This window comes from Apteryx rowi, unplaced genomic scaffold, assembly GCF_003343035.1.
Source record: "Apteryx rowi isolate R43461 unplaced genomic scaffold, aptRow1 scaffold_55, whole genome shotgun sequence".
Classification (NCBI taxonomy): Eukaryota; Metazoa; Chordata; class Aves; order Apterygiformes; family Apterygidae; genus Apteryx; species Apteryx rowi.
Window position 1 is genome coordinate 345742 of NW_020450816.1, and position 23205 is coordinate 368946.

At 37.4% G+C, this 23205-nt stretch overlaps 1 protein-coding gene across 1 annotated transcript; it reads left to right on the forward strand.

The window, feature by feature from the left end:
• The first annotated feature begins 203 nt into the window (after positions 1 to 203).
• On the forward strand, positions 204 to 21409 carry METTL14 (methyltransferase like 14). The gene is made up of 12 exons (XM_026081405.1): positions 204 to 304; positions 384 to 472; positions 1204 to 1291; positions 4418 to 4498; positions 4898 to 4985; positions 7537 to 7627; positions 9225 to 9366; positions 11856 to 11948; positions 13253 to 13369; positions 16115 to 16325; positions 18259 to 18321; positions 19763 to 21409. Coding segments are annotated over exons 6-12 (942 nt in total). The 5' UTR covers positions 204 to 304; positions 384 to 472; positions 1204 to 1291; positions 4418 to 4498; positions 4898 to 4985; positions 7537 to 7625; the 3' UTR covers positions 20077 to 21409.
• The last annotated feature ends 1796 nt before the right edge of the window (positions 21410 to 23205 follow it).

Sequence of the window (23205 nt, forward strand, 5' to 3'; positions counted from 1 at the left end):
GTGCCGTTAACGGTAGCGGCGCGGCCGTTGGGGGGAGGGGGGCGCCCCTGGACTGCGTGAGCTGCAGGGCCCCGCGGCTGGTGGCCGCTAAGGCGACACAGAGGTCGCTGCCCTCGGCCCGGGAGCGGGGCGCCAGCCCCAGCCCCAGGTGCGGGCGGTTTGTGCGAGCCGCCAGCGCAGGTGGGAGAGCTTATGTGGTATCTGCGGGAGGAGGAGCAGGGGGGCTCGCTGCCGGGGAGCTAAGGCACCCCGCAGCAGCGCTAGGCTGGTAGAAAAGTATTTCCAGTCTAGGAAGTGGCGCTTTGTGAGTTGGTTTGCTTTTGTTTTTGTTTGTTTTTAACAAGTGATGATTTTGGCTTGGACTTATTTTGCTTTTCCTTCAGTTAGGAGCTGAAAACGCAGACAGTATTGGTGCTGTGTTGAACAGTAAAGATGACCAGCGGGAAATTGCTGAAACAAGAGAAACATGCAGGTCTGTATTGGTGTGCAGTTTCCGTTAGAAATTAGTTTTTATTACTAGTAATAAAAGCCTTTAAAAGAGGAAGAGAATGAGATTGCTTTTTCAAAAGGAAAAGTAAAATTGTGCAGTTTATGTGAAAACATGCTATTTAGTGAAAGGAAATGCTTTAGCCACTCACATCTGAACTTAGGATGAGTAGGGTTTTGTCAGTAACTTCCAAGAACAGTTTGGAAATATGAGGCTTGGGGAAATCAAGGCCAGCTCTTACTTGCTTTGTTAAAAAGTTACTGTGGTGCAAAACAGAGCTGTGAATTTAGGGTATGCTGTCTGCTTTGTCCTAGAGCCTTTATAACCTTTGCTAAAAGCAATTTCAGGGTACTTCACTCTGGTTCAAAAGTTCTTATACAACAGTAGAAACATCCAGTTGGAAAAACAGCACAAAGTTGCTAGTTTAATTTTAAAGTAACTCTGGATAGATACTGCTTCAATTAAAATAAGCTGTACCTTTTAGAACAGAAAAATGAAGTGAGATAACTTTTCAGGAGCCTTATCCTTGGGAAGGTGTGCTTGTCTCTAATATGCTGAGAGAGAAACAACTTATATGAGAAGCTTCAAAATAATTTCATACTACTTTGATAGAAACATGCGGTCAAGGCAGATAATCAGAGCCATTTCTGAAACATTCTCTCCTCTCTGTAGAGACAAAAACTGCTTTATATGAGGAATTCTTTCTATGTTTATAGGGCTTCTTATGATACATCTGCACCAAATGCAAAACGCAAATATCCAGATGAGGGAGAAGCTGATGAAGAAGAGATTGAAGAATATAAGGTAAGAAAAAAGGAAGAAGTTTGTGACTTTATTTCTGTTAGTGTTCATGCGCTACTGAGGGACATACTTTAAAGCATCTGGATTAGGAAAAACATACACACACTCACACACGCACCTGTGTGTGGCGTGTACATCTGTATCTAATGTATATGGATAGTTTAAAATCTTCCTTGATGTCCTCCCCTGCAAAGATCTGAGAGAGCTGGAATGGACTCCTAGTGGTTCCCTTTGGATGTGTCCTAGTGGTTCCCTTTGGATGTGTCCTAGTGGTTCCCTTTGGATGTGTCCTAGTGGTTCCCTTTGGATGTGGCTTAGGTGCGCTGGATTCTGTGTTCACCAGAACCCAATATTTGGAAGCCTGATTTGCTTGTAGTGCCTTGGAGAAAGTAGGTTAAAGCATTAGTGCCCAGGAGCATGCTTGTGTGCTGTTGCTGCTTGTCTTGTGTGGGATAAAGTGGTAAAGTGTGTATGTGCTTGGGAACACAAAAAAAATCTTGACCGGGGTTTCTTCATATCAGAAGAAAGGCTTGCATTTGGAAAGTGGCAGGCCACAGGATGAGGTATGGCAAAGTTGAGGATATCTTCCAGTTTCCCTGTTAAGTGCAAGGATGCACTTTAGTTGTCAAAGCATGTGACTCTTGTCATTGACATGTTCTCCATTAACTTGGAACTTACCCTGAGGTAGGCTGTAATGGCTTAGAAGTGGCCAGACTCTTACTGTATTGTTGAAATTGAAATATATATTAATAATATAAATCTTGCATCAACTTCAATCAAGCAGATGAATAGATAGAAGAAACTTGAAACCCACAAGTAGAACGGCTGTAGTAGATTTATCGGCTGTTTTCTGTAGATCCTGCTAATGCCCTGTTGACAAGGAGGTAAGGACTTAAAAAGTCGCACAGTATTTACTATTTATGTAGTCTTTTCATTAGTACTTTGAGCCAGTTTAAGTTTAGTCTTGTAATACGAACTGGTTTAAAAATCTGGTTCCTTATGATACTAAGCCTACTTGGATTTAGTTTTCTTTAATATGCCTTAGAAAAAGTAATAATAGACTTAGCTGTTGGTGTTACAGACAAATATTACCAATTTGTCAGGCATTAGTTTTGTTAGGAAAATTAGAGGTCAATATTTTGACGTAAAGTGAGTTGTGTCTCTCTAAAACCCTGATTTGCAGTATTGGTTCTAGGTGATGTTCTTGATTAATCTCTCTGTAGTGGTTTAAAAATTTTTCTGTGCCGCTGTGCAAATGAATATTTTCTCAAACTGCTCTAGCTGGAGCCTGAGTGTCTAGCAGTAACTGCTGGTAAAGACGGGTTAGTGTGAAGACATAAGATAGCAGTTACTGAGGTGCAGTGTGATGCTGTGAGTTCTGCAGGGGTAGAGTGCGTGAATGTGAGTGTGAAACCTTCAGACAAATGCAGTTGGAGATCTTGGAGGATTTGTGTCAGTTCCAAGTGTTCCAAATGGAGAGCAAAGTGAGCTGATGACACCTAAATGCCTTATTTTGATATTTTGAGAGAAGTCTGAAGGGTGAGGTTGCCTATTTCATTACATAGGGGAAGTCTGAGAGCAGTTTCTCAGAAGATGAGGTGCAGTAATCTTCTCTGCCATCTAGGGACTTCTGATGTGAATTTTTTTTTTTTTTTTTAAGGGTAGAATAAGTGTATAGTTATAGTGAGGATTCTCAGTAAATATCAGGTTGACATGACAATAAAGGACAATTTATTAGGGGAGAGAGTGTTTTTTCTTAGTGAAAGGTCAAAATTTTTTGTATCTTTGAACAGAAATCAAAATCTTCACTGCTACAAGTAGATAGAAAAAAAAATCTGATGACCTGAGTTGGCCCAAGTTCTGTTGACTCTTGTCTGTAGGACTCAGACACTTTCTTGTGTCTTGATTATTTAAAAAAATTACTCCATTTAAGGAGTTAATCTTAACATCATCTGTTTTTAGCTTGTTGCATCTGAAATGCTGTGTATGTAACGTCTCCCTGTTAATTGCTAGGCTGCATTAGAAGTGTTTTTCTGAGACCTAAAAAAACCTCTGAACTTGCAATCAACTTTTGTATTTGACAAAGGAAAGGGCATGAGATAGAGCTGTTAAATGAGGAGAAGGGATATTCTTTGCTGTATAATCCCTGGTATTAAGAAATTCTTTGCATCTCATTTTATAATATTGTCAGTTTGATGTTCATGGTATATTTTTATCAGTGTTAACTATCTGAGAAAATGAAATATGGTATCCTTTTTAGAAAGAGGAAAGGGAAGGACTCCTTATTTATACTCCTTCATTTTTCATTTAAAAACTATTATTTTTTCTGCTAAATACCTTGAGTAGGGCTATTTCCATATTAAAAGAAAGAGTGACATGAAGGAGAGATTCTCTCCTTCCCCTCCCGCCCATTTCCCTCCTTGAGCTCTGTGTTGAACGTTCTGCGTATATTAGCGTGACGGAACTCTAAACTGCAGAAGTTGGATGAGCAGACAATTGGTCACCCATTAACTGAAAAAAAAACCCCACAACAATATTCATCTTTCTGCTCATTTTGAGGCTGCAAAATGAGGAGTTTAAAAGGAATTTTAAGAAGAGTCAAAATGAAATACTGTTTTTGCAATGTGATGTGTTCCTTTAAAGTGTGGGCTGTGACTCATTTATGCTGGGGAAAAAAGTTTCCATTGCTAAGGTTGAAACTTAAGAGATGATTGAGTGGACATAAATTTTCAAGGGTTTCTACTGACTAAGAACTTCAACAAACCGTATCACTTGCCTTAGTCCAAAGAGTGAAAATTCTTTGGGACAATAGTTATAAATTCTGCACCTTGTAAAGCACTGCCTACAATGTCAGGCTCTAGAAGTGAATGGTTTCTTACTTTATTCTCCTTTCTGAGGCCTCTTCAGTAACCGTCTCAGTGATGAGAGAGAGACAGACCTTTCTAGCAACAGGTCAGATGCATATTCCTTTTTCTCTCCGAAACTGGAGCTGGAACTGTTCACGATCTGCTGTTTCAGGAGATTTATGTTCCTAGACAGCTCACTTCTTCCTTCATTAAGAAGCAGAATAATAGTGAGGAGAGAAAGAACGTGATCCTACATACCTATAAAATCTTCTTTATTCCCAAGGATGAAGTAGAGCTGCAGCAAGATGAAGAGAACCTACCGTATGAAGAAGAGATTTACAAAGATTCAAGTACCTTTCTTAAGGTAAGCTATTCCTGCAGTGTGAAGTCTGGTCAAAGATTGTGTAGTTGTGTTAAACTGTTTCTGCAGTTGATGGTATTTGAAATATTACCTTAAGGGCTGAAATTACTAACTGGGATTTGCAGGTATGTAATTTTTCTGTGAAAGATATGACAGTAATTAATGTTTACATTGATCTGACTAAAAAATTTATATAAATTGTCTGTTCTGGGTTGACCTACAATGAGCCATAATAATGGTGAGCCTGGTTTGGAACTAAAAGTACAATGACTGTCTTTTTTTTTTTTTTTTAGTCTTAGAAAGGCATGTTGGGGAGGGAGAGGGGTCAAACTAACCCAAGTAATGTGTATGTTTGTCCAGATATTCTACCTTTGCTCTCACTCAAGTCCTTTTGTTCTCTAGGGGACTCAGAGCTTAAATCCACACAATGATTACTGCCAACACTTTGTGGATACAGGACACAGACCCCAGAACTTCATCAGAGATGTGGGTATGTCATAGTCAGTAATTGATTGAAGGTATCTCATTTTATGCAATTGCACTGCTTTTTCTTCCCCTTCTTGCTTCCTCACAGTAACTGGAAGATGTAGATATGCATTGTCTTAAGCAGATACATTCCATAGTTCTGTCTCTCTGCGTGCATATATATCAATGTATAAATTTATATGAATGATTGTTATATACTAATTCAGTTAGAGGGTGAGTATTACCAAGGTTATCTTTGGTTTTATTTGAAAGTGTTTAAGCAGGAAAAGGTTTTCAAGACTAAGCTGCTCTGGTCGTTCCAGAAGGCAGACAAGTCTAGTGAGCACATCTTGAAATCTTTGGAAATTTAAATGACTGACTTATAGTTCAGCTGTTTCGTGGACTGCTTTGCCTCTGAGAACTCATGTAGTGTGTAAAATATGGATAATACTGAAGTAGATAGGCAATATGGATAATATTTACCAGCTTAAGTAAGTGCAGACAACCCACTAGAAGGCCAAACATATTACTGAGTTTGGACAATGTTATTTTTAAATTTTGTATATTTACTTTCACTCAGCCGTCACTGAATTTGTTCTTGAAATCTTACTTTATTAGGCCTGAATTTAATGTGTCTAAAATTAAGGTATTACTTTGTCCTATTTTCCAAAATGGGTTCCTAGTAGCTATTTGGTTTAAAACAAAGCAGGACACCTCCCTCTTCACAATTTTCTGCAAGATTTATTCGGCTTTTATTTTATCAAGTTTAAGACTGTCAAGGTAAGAACTGACATAGGCGGCTGTTCATAGGTGCCAGCCCAAAGAGGTTCTGTGCGTCTGTCTATTGAGGTAATAATAGTTCGTTTCTTCTGTTTTGTGAATGCTTCTGTAAAATACATCCTGATGTTTAGTATTAAAACTTTGACATTTTGACTCAGTTATATCTTTATCTAAAAGCATCTGGGCCTCACAGTTATGCACCTAAATTACGCATACATTGTTCTCTGAAATGAGATGATTACTAAGACAGTAAACGTTAGCCCATGTTATTTACTCTGACTTCTTGACCCCCTAAAACAGGGAAGGAATGGGATAGCTTGTGAAAGAAGTGCTGATGTGGAAACGAATATGTCTGCAGCAGTTAGTCTAGACCCTTTATTAGAGATGAGATACATGAAGTTGCATCCTGGCTAGCTAAATGTTAAGTGTACACGAAGATCAAAAACCAGGTGCTATTGTGTAATTGACCACCACCCTGTTAACAGCTGTAGGGAGGTAGTGGTTCCATGATGCCCAGTTATTTCTTTTTGGTGTTGCTGTTGAAAGAGAGAGAGAGATGGTTACCTTCTGGGAGAGACCCTTCTTTTTAACAACCCAAGTCATCTTCACTGAAGGTTCTTTTGCATCTGTCACACAGCTGCCGATAATTGGCTTCTACTCCTGCTAGTCAGGAGTACTTGACTCTTTCTCCATCTTGTTCTTCTGGCACTGGCTGGAAGCAACACAACAGTGGAAAGAAAAAATCCTATTTTTTTTCTGTTGTTGGGTATTTGAGGAAAACAATTATAATTTTTGTTTTCATTATGCACAAGTAACTGTGATGATAGTGAGGTTTTATATAAAGAATTTGGCTTTTGCCAGAGCAGTGCTGGAAATGAGAGTTCAGAATTACGAACTGAAGTAAAAGAGGATTTTTTCTCCCAAGAATTAGGACCATTTAAATTTGCAAATGTGAATGAATGTTAAGCTTTGCAATAAGACCTAAAGTTGAATTCATGTTGAGTTGGGCAGTGGGGATGATACCTTTTTGACTTCTGCTGAGGCTACTATAAATAATAATAGGAAAAAAAAAAACCCAAACTATTTCTACTTCCTTTTGGAGGAGGGGACTGTAGTGTGCTGAAGAGTGTATTTAAAAAAAAAAAAAAAAANAAAAAAAAAAAAAAAAAAAAAACAAACCCAAACCACAACTTATTGCAGAAAAACTAACTAGGATTCTCCCTTTTACATTCCGTACATGCAAAAGCTTTTGGATATTAATTTTCAAAACTAAGTCTAGGAACCCAAGAAATAAGTGCAGAGACATTTAAATCTCCATGACTGACACTAAACATCGAATCTCAATATAAAGGTTGCCCAAGGGAGCCAGCTACAACCAAATTCCCAATTTAGAAATAATCTGGAAATGAGTGTTAATTTGGGTCTTAAAATAAACTTATGGCTGGAGGAATAACAAAATAGCTTTCTGCTGTTATTCCTCTACCACCTAGCTTAAGAAAAAGCCTGTTTCCTTCTTCTGGAAGCAGTTGTGGACTTCTGGTCACTGTAGTGGTCTAGGGAAGATCAGAGCGTTAGTGTTTAATTCAGTAACAGTAGCCATAGTTAACTGGATGGAGACAGGAAGCTTCTGTAAACTACTGATCAAAAAACCTGCTTTGGAGGGGTTGATTTGTTCTAAAAAAAATGAAATGAAGCTGAATATTAACATTTGGGCCTATTCAGAATACTGGAGAATGCTTAATTGATACAGACTTACTCTCTAAGTAGTTGTTAACTTCATGTTTTCTTCTTCTTAGGCTTAGCAGATAGGTTTGAAGAATATCCAAAACTTAGAGAGCTCATCAGATTGAAGGATGAGCTGATATCTAAATCTAACACTCCTCCCATGTAAGTGTTCTTGTGGAAATACCTTTCTCCTCCAGACTGGTTTGAAGTTAGCTGTCTGCTTTGCAAATCTTTTTATCTTTAGCACCTGCTCAGAATTTACACTTTCTATTTCTGCTTGTATATACAAATTAATTAATTGAAACTTCAGAAGAATAACATCTATTTGTTTTGGCTTGCTTAATCTAGATGTTTAATATAGTATACAAACTAGGTTTTCTTTCCAGTGTGTGATTATTTATATTATGCGAAGCTTTGGTTTTTAAAACCGTGCTGTCAGCTGACTGAGCTACAAGCTTTAATCTGGGAATCAAAAGAAATACGCCAAATGATCATGAGTCTCATGATATCCTGCAGTTTACAATAACAAGGAAACCCTTAAAAAAAAAAAAAAGTCTCTTAATATAACTTGGAATTGTTCTTGCAAAAACATTTTGTATAATGTTCAGCTGTCATCTTAGTATCCATTAACCAGATGTTACTTCATAGTTTAAGACCAAAAAAAGTTGAGGCTGAAGTATTTTGTCCTGTTAACTTCTGCTTACCTCTGAGTTTTTGTGGAATGTTAGATGCAATATAAGCATATGGCATGTTACTCACATGTGGTTGAACCTTTCTGAATGTGAACTTACCATTTTTAATATACTGCAGTTCTAATCTGTACCCAGAAAAACAGAATTATTTCATAATCACATGAAAACCTTTGAGGAAATTGTCTGAACAATTGAGGTACAAACTGCAAAACTCAGCTTGCTATTTTGAAGTTAGTTGTGTAGGGTTTTCTGTTTTTGGGGGGGAGTTGTTTTTGTGGGTCTCTTTTTGTGTGTGTGGTGTTAACCTTGTTAGTGCAGAAGAGGGAGAAAGTTATCGAATGCTATCTTCTGATAACACTAAATACACTTATGGAATAATCTCTTCTGGACGCACTGTTAGGGAGAGAGATCTTCTGCAAATCAAATTTAATAAGGCTAAAGGTATTGGGAAGTCATTTTTGATAGTGATACAACAGTGGCTGATGGGCAGATGTGGACGCCAAGTATAAGATTGCATATAAGTAATTAATAAAATCGATGAGTTAGGGTGTTACACTTTGGCTATAAGGATAGAAAAACACATTTCTGCTTTGTGAAAAATAACTACATTCCCAATACTCAATCTTTTGAACATAAAGCAACATATAAGTGGCAATTCTAAAAATATGCTACTTTCCCAAAATGAAGCAAAATGAAGTCTGTTTGCCAGGCAGTGACTGTTTTCTTAAATGTTGATATGTTCTCCTGTATAGTCCATGGATGTGTAATAAGTCCAATGATTCTGTACTAGATATTGCTGTACAGTATGTTGTCTGGGTATCTGTTTCCTGCTTGCTAAAGTAGAATCCTAAACATTGTTTCTTGAAAGGAAGACTTTTAAGTCTAATTCAGTAGCATCTTTTTTAGGCTAAGCGAGAATACTTTGTCTTCCTTGGATTTAGTGTTTAAGCTATATAAACTACACAGGAGACCTTACTCTTAACTGGCCACACAAGTGCTGTGTGGAATATAATTTCAAACCACTATTATACTTTCTCCAAGCAACTTGTCATCTTTTGTTTAAAAAGGTACTTACAAGCAGACTTGGAAGCTTTTGATATTAGAGAACTGAAGTCCAAATTTGATGTGATTCTCCTGGAGCCGCCACTGGAAGAATACTACAGAGAGACTGGCATTACTGCCAATGAAAAATGCTGGACCTGGGATGATGTAAGTCTTTTTCTTATTGTGAAAAATTTCATATGCATACCTGCACGACTAGCTTGAGGACTTAATTTGGTAGCAAAATGTTTTATAGGATGTGTTTAAGAAAAAATGGGTTATGTAAAAACAAAAATCTAACACACACAGAAACTTAGTTTTATATTTTATGCCTGCACCATTTGTGCTGAGTGTGGGCTTTTTTGTTTGTTTTTTAAGATTTAATGAATTAAGGTATACCTGTTTTCTCTCCCTGAGCCTGACTGAAAACTTAAATGGGGGTAAGGTAAAAACCTACTACTAATCCAAGTTCTGTGCGCTTTTTTTTTTTTCTGTTTGATTTTTTTGCTTTTAAAATTTGGAATATTAATTGTAAATTTTCTCTGGCTTCCTAAAATTTTTGAAGAGGCTTCTGAGATGTGCTTTTTAATACTTTGGTCTTTAGTCAAAAGAGAAGATGAATATGCATCTCCGACATACCTCTTTTCTCCAAAGTATTAATTAGGCATTGAAATGTACCTACCAAACCAACTGTACTCCTGAGAAGCCTGACAAGATAGACTTCTCTTACTTGTGGAGCTTTTCTTCTATTTACGTTTTCCCTTACTGCTTGGTCACCTCAAAGCTTTTTCAAGCCATTTGATTTCTGATCCCTTTTGGGGGAATAAAGGGAAATATTAATGTGAAAATGTGATCTTTTCAAGATCACAGTTGGTGCTTCTGTATTACTGTGTTCTAGTAAGTGTTTACAGAATTAAGTTACAGAAAGAATTAAATTCTTTGTATAGTGACACGTGGATTTCTGTGAAGAAGAAATCAAGATCTATTGATAAGTGACTCCATTCTGTACCTTTGCTTTTTCAGTGAAGTCAGCTCTTGTAAAAACAAGATGAAGTTTAGATGCTATATCCTGTGAAGTGCTGAATGTCATCAAGCACAATAAATTGACCACACAAAGCATGTTTCCCAGGTGCTCTGTCCTTAAAGATTGAACTTGGAGTGGTATTTCTCTTGTATTAGCAGAGTATTCTGCACTTAGGCATTGAATAAAAAGCTTGTTGTACTAATGTTGGATGCTGATAAACTAGCCCTGCTCTGTGTGTCTGTTTTATCTATTAAAAAAACACACACACACACCCCAAAAAAAAAAAGCAAAAAGGCAATCTCTTTTGGGTAGAGAAGAGTAGCTGATTAAGAAAATGTTAGAGTAATCATGTCAGAAATTCTTAGATTCAGGAGTATGGGTGGAAGTTTGAAGCTAATAAATACCTTTTATTTACAGACCATATCTGATAGATATGCAGGATGATGTCTGCGTTAGCAACTAGTTTGTAATAATAAGAGCGAATCATTGGACTGAAGCAGTAGTTACTTAGTTACTGAGACTTACCTCATCTGTTCTATGCAATTTGGAGGGGTGGGTTACTTGAAATTAGATTTAGTTTGTCCCCTCGGCTGAGACTTGCAAATACATCGCTCCAAAAGTGACTGAGCCAAACAAAAGGATCATGAGAACAAATAAAATTTATGAGAACAAGTAAAATTTATTTTATCTTTAAAAATGAGTTTGAAAGCAAAGGCATTCATGCCTGTGATAAGAGATTAGGTAACCGACCTGTTAGGGATAGATAGGAATTTGTAGGTTACTTTCGTGTTAGCCACACTGTGGTGCATCAGGCCAAAATAGTGCCTGGCAGTGTTGTCTTGGGGGAGGGGGGGGAGTTCTATCCTAACAGGAAAAATTGGAAGTGTTTGAGTTGGGAGTCTTAAGACTCAGTGTTCTATATCCTCTTAGAATGGCTTCTACTGCATTATTTTTCTTCATAGTGACACTGAATGAAGCTTGATTTGATGTGTTAGCAAGTTACAAGTTGAAGAGATTCATCTGTAATGAGTAACAGTTGCTTTGCATCTGAAGTTATTTCACTCTGAATGTTACTCATTTATCTTTGTTGAACCACTGTCTTGATGTGTTCTTACTTTTTTTTTTCCCCTGAAGAGAAAATGGAGAGAATCTTTCCTATACAATAATAGGAATTAGAATGATTTTGTATGTGTGTCTTCCCCAGCTTCAGAGCTGAAAAGAAACAAAACACTATTGCCTCATTATATTTTTTTTAATTACTGAAGGGATGTTAAAATGAAGCACGTGTTTATGGAGGAAAAAAAAAAACAGAATGTATTCATCTTTAAGTCTAGAATATTCTACAAAGATGCAATTTATGTTAAAATGAATGATCAAGTTGGTCATCAACTATGCTGAAAGCATGCTTAGGTTTTGATGAGAACTTTTACAACATACTTGCTGGAAAACAGATTTGAAGGGATGGCTTTGAAGAGAATGGTGTCTAGACTTGCATCTTTAATAAATGTGCTTCCTGAAGGTTCCTGTGACAATGCTGCAACATTTATTCAGTGTTCTTCCTGATATAATCTGTGATTATATCACATAAATTAAGCAAATATTTCATTCAGAAACACTTGCTTTATTTTTTTAGATCATGAAGCTGGAAATCGAAGAGATTGCAGCCCCAAGGTCATTTGTGTTTCTGTGGTGTGGCTCAGGAGAGGGTCTGGACCTTGGCAGAGTGGTAAGATGATGTTTTAATTTAATTAATCAGGGACAGGCTTAAGAGTTTATTTTTATCATTGACTTTCTCTGTGTAGAATTCTCGGCTGTAAATGCTGAGAGATGTTTTGTTACTGTGCTAGAGGGTATATAATTTTAGTGGGTCTAATCTGGCATTAACTGTTCAGATACTGTTATTTTCTAGATGAGCCCCTGTGACTATTTGAGGAAGCATAGTTCTGTAGTGTGTAGAAACTTGTACTGCTGTCTTATTTTCCTTGTATGCATGTTGCTGTAAGGAGCAAAGTGCCACATTTAGTGTGATTACATCACTTTTTTTTTTTTTTTTTTTTTAACAGAAGTCTTAATAGTTTTCTCCAGAAACTGTCATCTGAATAGGAAGGTGCTGCTGGTCTATGAAGTGTGATAAAATTGTGTTTTATTACGCTAGGCAATCTTGGAGTTCTAAAGTAATCTTTCTGTATACTGTGGTGGGGCTGCTTGTGTTGGGAACGCTGAAAAAAGAATTTCCAGTAGGCTCTTGTTATGCAGAAACATTCATTTCTTAGTTTGGTCTGTGCTTCCTATTAAAACAACATGATGGTATTCATTAAAGGACGACATGTGGTTACTGATCTGTTTGCTTTATCATTTTCTTATTTTGAGCTTGGTTAAAGTACTCTTCTGGACAAATTAATTTTTGTCATAGACATAGCTGGATGGTTCATGAATATAGCGATAGCCAGATGAGCTTGAGTCCTTAATGATCAATTTTCTCGCTTTCCAAGATAGCACTAGCAAAAATTAAGGATTAAAAACTAGGCATACAAGTTCTTTACAGACTTAGGGAAAGCCACAAAATGATTGCAAAGGCTTTTGGCTCTTTATCTTTTAGAATTTCACTTTTATGTGAAACTCTGGTAGAGTACAGGTGTTAATGGAGACAGGGCCAAGACAGCTGATCACTGCATTGGTTAGACTGGTTCTGATTAAATTTTAAGTGCCATTAGACAGTAAAAACAAGTATACAGTTTCACAGGGGAATCTGTGTGGTGGTTAGGTATTTAAAAAAAAAAAAAAGTGATATGTAGACAAGTCAGTGTGCATATAAACTTTTTTTGTTTGTTTTTGTTTTGAAAGTTTAACAAAACATAGCACAGGCATGCTGGTGGTAAACTCGATATATTTCATGCATCTGTGACAGATTTATCTTCCAGATATGTTTTAACAAAAGTTTAAAGAACCTATTTTATTGTTCTGTTTAGGTTTTTATTTTAGTTTCTGGTATAATACAGACATTGTTTTTGTCTGTCCATAACATTTTAGTGTCTGCGCAAATGGGGTTACAGAAGATGTGAGGACATTTGTTGGATTAAAACCAATAAAAACAATCCTGGAAAGACCAAGACTCTAGACCCTAAGGCTGTTTTCCAAAGGACCAAGGTAAAAGTTTGGCTCAATTTCTACCCTGTTCTCACCCTGTCCCTTTCTGCTAATCAAACACCAGATGCTCCACTGTAGTTGGTGATCTGCTTTCAGGAGAATAGACATCAGGACTTCAAAGTTCTCTTCTGCAAAGCACATATATTGAGGGAGAAAAAAAACAAAACAAAAAAACCCTCATTGGATAGATAACTAACTTCCGTCCCTTTCTTGAGTTTACTCAGTTTGAAGTATAGCAGTATCATCTACATTTAACACTGCTGGGTAGATGTCTATTCTAATCTTCCAAATGTGCTATTCATTTAAGCCTCATTGAAATGCAGATAGCTGAAAAGGGTTTGTAGACTACTGGAATGGGGAGAAAAAATCCTGAGCACGATAATGGAAACTGAATAGAAAATGTTACTGTACATTGCAATGTTTTTGACTTCTTGATTGCTTCAGTTAAGGGGGAATAGTAAATAAGCAATTAGCCTACTAGCAATACCTCTTCTATAACTTACAAGCCTCTTTCTGTATTGGAGGTATAATGTTTTTAGGGCAGGAACACGTTTTGATTGGTACTAAACTTGGCGGTAGAATTTGACTGAATTTAATGTCAAAATAAATCTTTAAAACTGTTGATTAGAAATTGACATAATTTAAAAAAAGCAAAAAAACCAAACCAAAACAAAAAAACCCAGAAGGTTGGCTAATGGTTCTGAACACACGTGTACAGGTATGTGCACAGACCTTGAACCAGATAGAAGGCTGTTGGGGACAATGGATCAGTGAGTGTCTCCTGACTTCCTGAAGACGACTGTCATGCACAAATGACAGAAACAGCTTGTTTTAAATTAAGCAGTTTCTTAGGGATGTATTATAGAAGAAATGTGTACTGAAGGAGGGACAGAGAGAAAAGAATATTCTGATTTACAGGACATAAGGTATGTTATTCATGAACTTGGAGAAAAAAAGTAGATGGGAATAATAAAGAGTTGTCTGGGGCATATATGGATGTAACTGTGGCAGTTAGACTGAATACAAAGAGTTGGTTGACAATAATTTAAACTGTCATTAGCCTCAGGACTCATTCCACGTTCATGAATTGTTTGTTGGATATGTGACTGGTGCTAAACATCCTAAGCTCTGCCTTGGATTTGCCAATTTTTAGGAGCTTAAACTTCCCTTTAAGATATTAAGAATCTTTCTTTGATTTGCATTCACATTAATCCAAAGTTTGTTTGAAAGTTTGTTGCATTTGTTATAAATCTAACATTGCATATAGTATTGCAAATATGTGCAGCTTGCTCATGAGTAAGTGGTTAAAACTTTAGTATAGGAGGGTTTTTTTGGAGACTTCATAACTTCATTAAAAGGGAATTGTTTTGCTTTCTGGTATTAGAGAATTTTTCTGTTCACTGAACAAAGGTTGGGCTGAGGTCATTATTGTTTATGTTGAATGTTGAAAATTGAGCTAGCTTATTCTGACTAAACAGAGAGCTCCATCCTTTGTAGAAGACATACTTACCAATGATGACAATAGTAAATGTTATCCTTTTAGTTTAGGCATCCCTCAAGATGGAAGCTTTATGCTGTGTGCCTGTGTGATAGTATCTGAGGTACTGATGAATCACATTACACATGTTACGAAAATAAAACTTCTTGCATAGTTCTTCTAAAGACCAGACTTACTAGACTTTGCCTGATGGGTAGTTTGCTTAGCAGTATTCTGTGTTTTGTTTAGTTAAATTAAAGGTCTGAAAACCCTGCAACAGTTAATCAACTGCATATATTTGATGGGTCACCTTTTTTGCCTTTCATATTTATTCACTAACTCTTAAAGTCCTTGCCAAAAATCTGGAAATGATTATATACTTGTCTGCAACTCTCTTAGAGCCATCTGGTGATGCTTAGTAAATCAGTATTTTATGACCTAAGGAAAATTGCTCATTTGAGCATAGTATTCCCAGAAACAGAACTTTGAACTCAGTATATAGAGTCCTCATTTCATCCTGTACCAGTTATGGTGATTCTTCATTCATAGATATATACTAGTCACTTCCATTGATCTATAATATTGTAGAGGAAAGGAAAGCAGTGCTTATTACACTTGAACATTTTTAATGCTGGCAGAATTGACTCTGAGTGCATTGATACCTTGATAGTGATTTTTACCTCTTTTGATGCTGTTGTATTTTCTAGAAAGGAATTTGGGGGTGAAGGCTACTTTTGTAAAAGAGGTACAATATGAAAAAATGCATGTATTAATAGTTCTTTTACTTTCACTGACTGGCTATTTTATGACTGAACACTTTGAAGGTTGTTTTTATGAATAAAGTTATGAGAATGTTGATACTTACTCTTCCTATCTCCTTGTACTCAGTCTTTTCTTGTGGAGAGTTCTCCATCTCTTTCCAAATTGAACTTCTGTAAGTTTGTAGTAACTGGAAGAAGTCCAAATATCTTATTTCAGTCTCTGAATAATTTGAGTTTTAGCACTTTGAAGTGGAGGTCATCAAAACAGGTAACTTGAAGTACTCTCTCTCCTTTGTTTTTGGAAGGTTTTCTTGGTGGCTTCAGCTTGTTCAGACTTTCTAGTTCAAAATTTAGACTGTTCTCTATTTAAGAGTAGGATTTAGTCTGCTTAGAATTTAGTCTGTCTAGAATTTTCCTTCCTCTCCATGGTGTTCAAACCTCCAATATCTGTGATGTAACAGTGTGCGAGGCACGTGACAGCTGCTGTTCTGTGTTTTATGTGTGTAGGAGCACTGCCTCATGGGCATTAAAGGAACTGTGCGTCGCAGTACAGATGGTGACTTCATCCATGCTAATGTTGACATTGACCTAATAATCACAGAAGAGCCTGAAATTGGCAACATAGAAAAACCTGTAGAGATTTTTCACATCATTGAGCATTTCTGCCTTGGACGACGGCGTCTTCATCTTTTTGGAAGGGACAGTACAATTCGACCAGGTAGCTGTTCTGTTTATTTTGTCAGAGTTAAATTTAAACTTGTTTTACTAACCCTCTTCCATCATCTGAAGACACTTAATGAATTCTAAGGGAAGCTGAGACAAAATAGTGTTTAATTTTAATGCATGACTCTCCTGTTTGCACTAGCTTGCAGGTATGATCTTAACTTCACACAGCACAGAATAAAGTACATTTCAGTAAGCTTTTTGGACAAGGAGTTGCATGGTCTGGAGTGTTTGTCTTTCCTGGTGACTTATCCATAGTGGAAATCTGGTAGGAAGAGAGAAAATGTACTGGACAGAGAGATTTTCCAGGTTTCCCTATCCTCTCACTCCCTGAGACAAGTTATCAGCCTCATGTTCAGCAGCAGAGGAGGATTATGGCATCACCAGACAGTTCTCCCAATGCCAGGATGGTATCGAAGTGGCTTCTGATATAGTTAATGCTCTGTTCCCCCATGATCAAATAGAACAAAAGATCTCTTGTGCATATTTTTTTTAGCAAAAAAAACCTATCCTGGGATGAATCTTCAGCCTAAGTTGCAGGAACAACATATGGAGTCATTCTAATTGTGTGTTACAATTATGGTTGTAATTTCTGCTATTGTTACTATAGCAGAAGTCACAAATCCAGTTTACCACTGCCTACTGTTAAGTTTTATTTTCTAAATATTTATTTTTAGAGGTAAATAATTGCTTAAACAATAAGACCTCCAGACTTCTGTTTTCTCCATCTCTAGTTGAAGGTAAATCCTGAAATTGTTCAGTATCCCAGTGGAATAATGAAATGTATGGTCTTGTCTTTTTAAGGTCAAATCCTGTAATATGGCCTTTCTACTAAACTTTTATTTTTGGACTTAATGCACTAAGCTCCACAGTAGTTCTGAAAACTGAAATGTCTTTATCATGTGCAAGACAGAATAGCAGAATTCTGTGCTGGTTGTAGAATTCACGTGAGTGTCCTGAAAAGCTTTCCAGAGATATGCCATAGGTCAGACAAATTTGAAGGAGATGCATTCTTAGTTTATGTGAAGATCTGTCAATCACAAAGCAGTGTTGTTTGGAAAGTCTGTGACAGCTGTCAGTTTTCTTAAGAAGAAAATTCTTCCTTTTTAACCAATATTTTGGCCAATTCCTGTATCTAATTCAGCAGTGAGTATGGCAAAATACAGCTGTGTTGTGTTTGTTTTTTCCACGTCATCTGTTTATACTTCTCAGAAGCATGATTTCTTTCTCTAAACTTATTTCAAATCACTCTGAGCTAAGTGCTGGTCCCGTTTCCAGCATCTCAAAACCTTATCTCTAACACTGAGACTGCTGTATCTGGCATGATAGAAAACCTGTAGAAGTATATGGATCAGACGAGACGCGGTAACCGCTTTCTGTGGAATTGCAGGGAGGGATGGTTGGGCCCTTCAGTTTCTCACGTGTAAGTGATGAAGGAATTTCACCACAGGAAAATACTGACTACAAGAATAAAATCTCTTTTGACATCTTTTAGGTTTGTATATCAGTTGTCTGTCCTGTTTCAGCCCTAAAGCCTAATGTGAAGTAGAATTTGAAAGTTCTGTGTGTCCCCCTCCCCAAATCTAAGAACATTTGAATTGACAAACTTCATACCTAATGTTATGGATAAGGTATTCATGCTTTACATATAGATACTGTGAGTGTTGGTCTCTGAACAATTTATGGTAACACTGCATCCTTTAAAAAGGAGGGTGGAAAAAAAAGGGGAATGTGAGTGGGGAAAGTGCTATAGTTGCACTTGCTTTAGATTCTTTTAGCAGTTTTAGGTAATGCTGTCTTTCACTAATTAGAAATTAATAGTTTGGGTGACATGGAGAAATGGGTACAAGTTCAACCATGGTCTGTTTTGCTGCATATGAGAGCTAATACTTATGATACAGAAATTGTTGCTTATTCTTCTATTGCAGTTGGAATGAAATATACATCAGTACAAAAGCTACAAGCAATAAGTTATCTAAATCAGTTCCAAGGTGCTTAAGTGTTTTCTCTTTTGCTCATAAGAAATGATTATTAGCCATTCCTATTCTTTCACTGGCCTTTGGCTTGAATTTTAATGATGTCAGTCTTAATTCTGCTAGCTACATATGGTTTTTTGTAGAAGGACTTTTTTTAGGCAGTCCTTTAATGTGGTTTTATGTAAATTCACAAAACTAAGTGTTGCACAGTGTCATGTAAGTCTGACCCAGATTTTGTATTTTTAAACTGAGTGATTATCTTGGAACAGCATTACATACTTTAAATCCCATAGGTCATTATAGCAATAGTGACTCCCCCCCCCCCTTTTTTTTTAAATCAGGAAGCTGGCAGAACACAGCATTTTTACTGATTATCACCTTGAATTTAAAATTACTGTTTGTGAGTGCTCACAGGGCCCAAGAAGTATGTAAACCTAAACAGACTCTTCCTTTTTTTAAATGTGTGGAAAGCAGGGCAAAGATTAACACTGTACTCTGTCTTGGCAATGTAAGTAAAGAACTGATTTTGGGGTTTTTTTTTTTGGTTTTCTGTTTTTATACTCCTTTTCTATGTGAGCATGTTGTTGAGATCACTGAACCACATTTTTCTTGTTTAATACATGATGTAACTGGAAGTTAAATTTCCAATGACGTATGCACGTGCGCGCACTGTCGAAGACCCATTTCAAAAGCCCTATTTTATGCCCAAGCCCTGTTTCAGTTTGTTATTTCAAGAAATATGTGATGTGCTTGACTTAAATGCCTGCCTGATTTCAGTTTCACTTGGTGAAGCTGAAGTGCCCACTGAACGTATGCTTGTTCATAAACAGGTTAATTTAACACTTTAAGCTTTACTTTCATATTATGTTGACTTCAGCAACACTGCTGTTTCATTGTGTTTTTAAGCCTGTGCTACACCATGCTTTGCTCTTGGCTGTGGAACTGTTTTTTTGGAGAGAAAATTACCTAATTGAAGTTTAAATGCCTTTTAAAAAAGAGGGGACAGGAGAAGGAGTGTGTGTTTGTTGTTATTGTTGGGCGTGTGTGGGGTGGTGGTGGTGTGTGGGTTTTTTTTGTTTTTTTTTGTTTTTTTTTAAACAGATGAATTTACTGATTTGGTATGCAGCCTAGTCCCAGAGGGGCTGGGAAACGGTGTTGTGGCATCAGAATAAATAGAAAGGAGGGGGAAGGTGTGTTGTGAAACTACAGCTTGAATGTTTCCATGCCCGTATGTAACAAAAACAAAAAACCCCTTACAAATATTGGACTAAAATCTTAACTCTTCAACAATTGTGCCATTTCTAGCAGGGAACTCTTAAATCTGATCAGTAAAGCTGATGTGTATAGAAATGTATGTTCTCATCACTTCAGTGTTCACTTCCTAGGAAAAAGGCAGTAACGGCCTTGAAGCGTGAGGTTTGTTGTTGCTTTTGTTGACTTTGTTTTTATTCTTTAGGTTGGCTGACTGTAGGACCCACCCTCACAAATAGCAATTTCAATGCAGAAACATATTCTTCGTACTTCACTGCTCCAAATTCCCACCTGACTGGCTGCACAGAAGAGATTGAGAGACTTCGGCCCAAGTCGCCACCACCCAAGTCCAAGTCTGACCGAGGAGGTGGTGCTCCCAGGGGAGGAGGACGAGGCGGGACTTCAGCAGGCCGAGGAGAAAGGGGCAGAGAGAGGAACAGAACTAATTTTCGGGGTGAGAGGGGTGGCTTCAGAGGGGGGCGTGGAGGCACCCATAGGGGTGGCTTCCCCACACGCTGATGACTGTTAAGGAATTACTTCTTCCCCTGGTCCTATGCCTCATCTCTGAATCTTTTTTTCTTAGTCTTGTTTCTGCTAAAGTGAATTATTCTGGGGACTCAAGCTAGATGACTTTTAAAATTGTTTTTGGTGCAAGCAGTTCCAAATATTCGGCCTTCCCATGACTGACCTGGCACATCACCTCACTTGGCAGGCAGGATCCTGCACTTGAATGGCACTAAACTCGGCCTCCTGGCAGCTTCCATTCGTCAAAGCGGAGAGAGCCATCTCTTCAAACCATGGATAGGATGGAAGTGAAGATGCTTGCTCTTCCCTTCTAAAACTTGCAAGTTGTGGGCTTTTTTAACTATAGTTTTTCTCCAAAATGTGGATTCTTCTTCCTTCTTTGTAGGTCCAGGTGTGGACTGACTTGGATTAATATGACATAATGGGCATGAAATGCAGTTCTGAGTTGCATAGCAATAGCAGACTTATTCTCTTACTCATGGAAGAAAAAGTGCTGTGTCTATATTGACACTTATTTTAACTTCTCTTAAACCAAGGAGCAAATCGAATAAATAGAATTCTATTTTTTCCTTATTTGGCCTAAATTTTCTGAATCATTTATGGGAACAGGAAACAAATAGTTTTTGTTTTTGTTTTGAATTTTTTTTTCCTCTCTCCCCTTTTCATTCATGGAGTATGTGCACTCACTTTTCATGTTCATAGTGGGGAGAGTGGTAATTCTGCCCAGTCACAATGTTGTGCTTCATGGAAAGCAAAAGCTTATTGTGCATTTATATCCAGAATGTCTACATAGATCTAGATTGTTTCTTTAGCAGGGATTTTCATCCAGTGTCTGTTAATAACCTTGTTCTTTAGTAGGGAAAACCAATTTTATTGCAGGACGATTGCAGTGTAAGTAATAGAAAGACCTTGTTGGAGGCCATATTGGAAATGTAAGGAGATGTTACAAGAGGGGAGTGCTTTCTGACAGACGTGTGGCCTGGATAATGAGGGCACCGAAATTAGAACTGAGTGGGTTTTGCTTTGCCTGCGGACCTTATGTGCATTGGAAATGGACTGCTGGTGATCAGCTCCGCAGTACACTGTGTCTGGGAAAGTGATTCACTTTGGTATGTACAGTATTGGTTTTTAGAAAATAACACAACTCTGAACTTCTTGGACAATACTTGGTAGACTGAACAAACCTGGCCATCGAAGTCCCAAATTCTTAGGTATGGATTTCAGAGAATTGGCTTTTAAGTCTCATGATCTTTATCGGTTGAAGCCTAGCTTTTATAAAAACTATCCTGTAAAGTACAGAAATATTAAACTTGTTTATCAAAGCCAGTATTGAGATATTTTTCTTAATATTTTGTGGGTTTGCTCTGACTGTTCTTAAAGAAGGTTGTAGAATGAGTAAGTTTTACTGTAATTTCCTGTCTACTGTTATAAAAGAGCAGATGGTAACTGTTCCTTTGGTGCATGAGATCTTGGCACAGAAGCTTGTTTGGTAGGGTCTGGTCAACTTCACAGCCTTTGGTAGTATTTCTAGCAAGGGACTGGTAATGAGTAAATAAAACTCTTGCCTTTGTTTACATTTTGTTTCTTCCTGTGTTAGAGCTGCAAAGCTGAAGAGTCACTGAAGAGTCAGAAGATTGAATCTGCTTTTCGGTGTAGCCTAAACATAAGTGGTTGAGATGTGCATCTGCTTTAGAGTTGCAGAAGTCACGATGCTGCTTGAAACTTCAGCAAAATTAAAATGTGAAATTAATTGCATATGGTCTTGTAAATAATCCATCCTGTTTGAACTTGCAGAGGAAGTTATGTTTCTGGATTTTCCCTTAAAGCTGAAATAGCTAAAATACTGTAAAAAGGAGGGGGTGGGGAAATACTGCTAGGGACAGTGTTAGAGTGTACCTATGTTTGGATGGGCCAGCTCCCCAAAAGGTCAGAGGAAGTGAAATGGTACCAAACGGCTTGCCTTACTCTTTTTAATTGAGGTTAACTGGTAGGGAAACAGAACATTTGAAATGTCAGCTATGAAGAAAAGATACCTGCTGGTCATGTTCTAAAGCTGCTGTTTCGATAATGATTTGGAGCAGATTGCCTGTAGAGGGTAGTGCATAGGTGTGTGTACCCAAAGGCTTGGTGCAGCATACTTGTGGTTGTAGAGATGATGGAAATCATGCTCACAAAATACTGTAGTGAAACTATATATCTTTTTCCACATTAAACAATAAAAACATCTGGTCACTTTTTTAATCACTGTTGATTTGGACCATATCTAAAGTGGTGTCTAGAGATGAAAAACTTTGAATTTCATTACTAGTTGTCAATTAATTTCTCAGTTCTAACACTGTATAACTGTTGAGTAATGCACTGGTTCATCCCTTGGTTTGTCCATTTAACTTGAATTTACCATAGTCAAACAACTTCAGCCAGGTCTTCTACTGAGGCAGACAGCTGCAGAGCGGATGATATCGTTGGGCTGGCTACACTGTAGAGAGCTCTGCTGACTTGAGCAGGTGGGTTTGTCTCAGAAACTAACCTTTTTTTCATGTCTTACATCATTACAGAAAAGAAGAAATTTAAAACTGACTGCAATAATATTAAGGCTGTAAACAGGCAATACCTACTGACAGAATTGGTGCCCTATTTTCTTTCCTGTTAAATAGGGGAGAGGGTGGATTTTAAGTGCTGGATATTACCTTAAGCAAGACATATATCTTAGTTTTAATTTAGGTTAGGTTTTGTTTTCTTCTTATCTTCAGCATACTGAAGTTGAAACAGTTCGGTTCCTTTTTTAAATATCAAAGCTATTCTTTTCTGAAGATTAATTTATTAATGAAGTGTGGGCATTCTTTTAATTTTTTTCTCGACCCAAGAATAAGCTGGCATCCAGTCTAGCCATGGCAAATAAATCTAGGCTGAAAACTCATGAAAAATTTTGATCCTGGAAATGGAGGTGGTTGTTTGGGTTGCCCCTCACTGGGGGAAAAAATCCTTCTCCACAGGCATTGAGAAAACCCTACCACTAGCAAAACAAGCATTTCTGAGTTTTGATGTTGTCAAAAGTCTCAATGTCTTGTGTGTGGATGTGTTTTTTTTCTTTTTTTTTTTTTTTAACTGCTTGCCTCTAGTGGT

Excerpts from the sequence above, each read along its gene's own strand:
- METTL14 (XM_026081405.1), top strand. Across the intron at positions 13,370-16,114 it reads CTGTTTTCCAAAGGACCAAG|GAGCACTGCCTCATGGGCAT; the intron begins GTAAAAGTTTGG and ends TTATGTGTGTAG. Across the intron at positions 18,322-19,762 it reads TTATCTAAATCAGTTCCAAG|GTTGGCTGACTGTAGGACCC; the intron begins GTGCTTAAGTGT and ends TTTATTCTTTAG.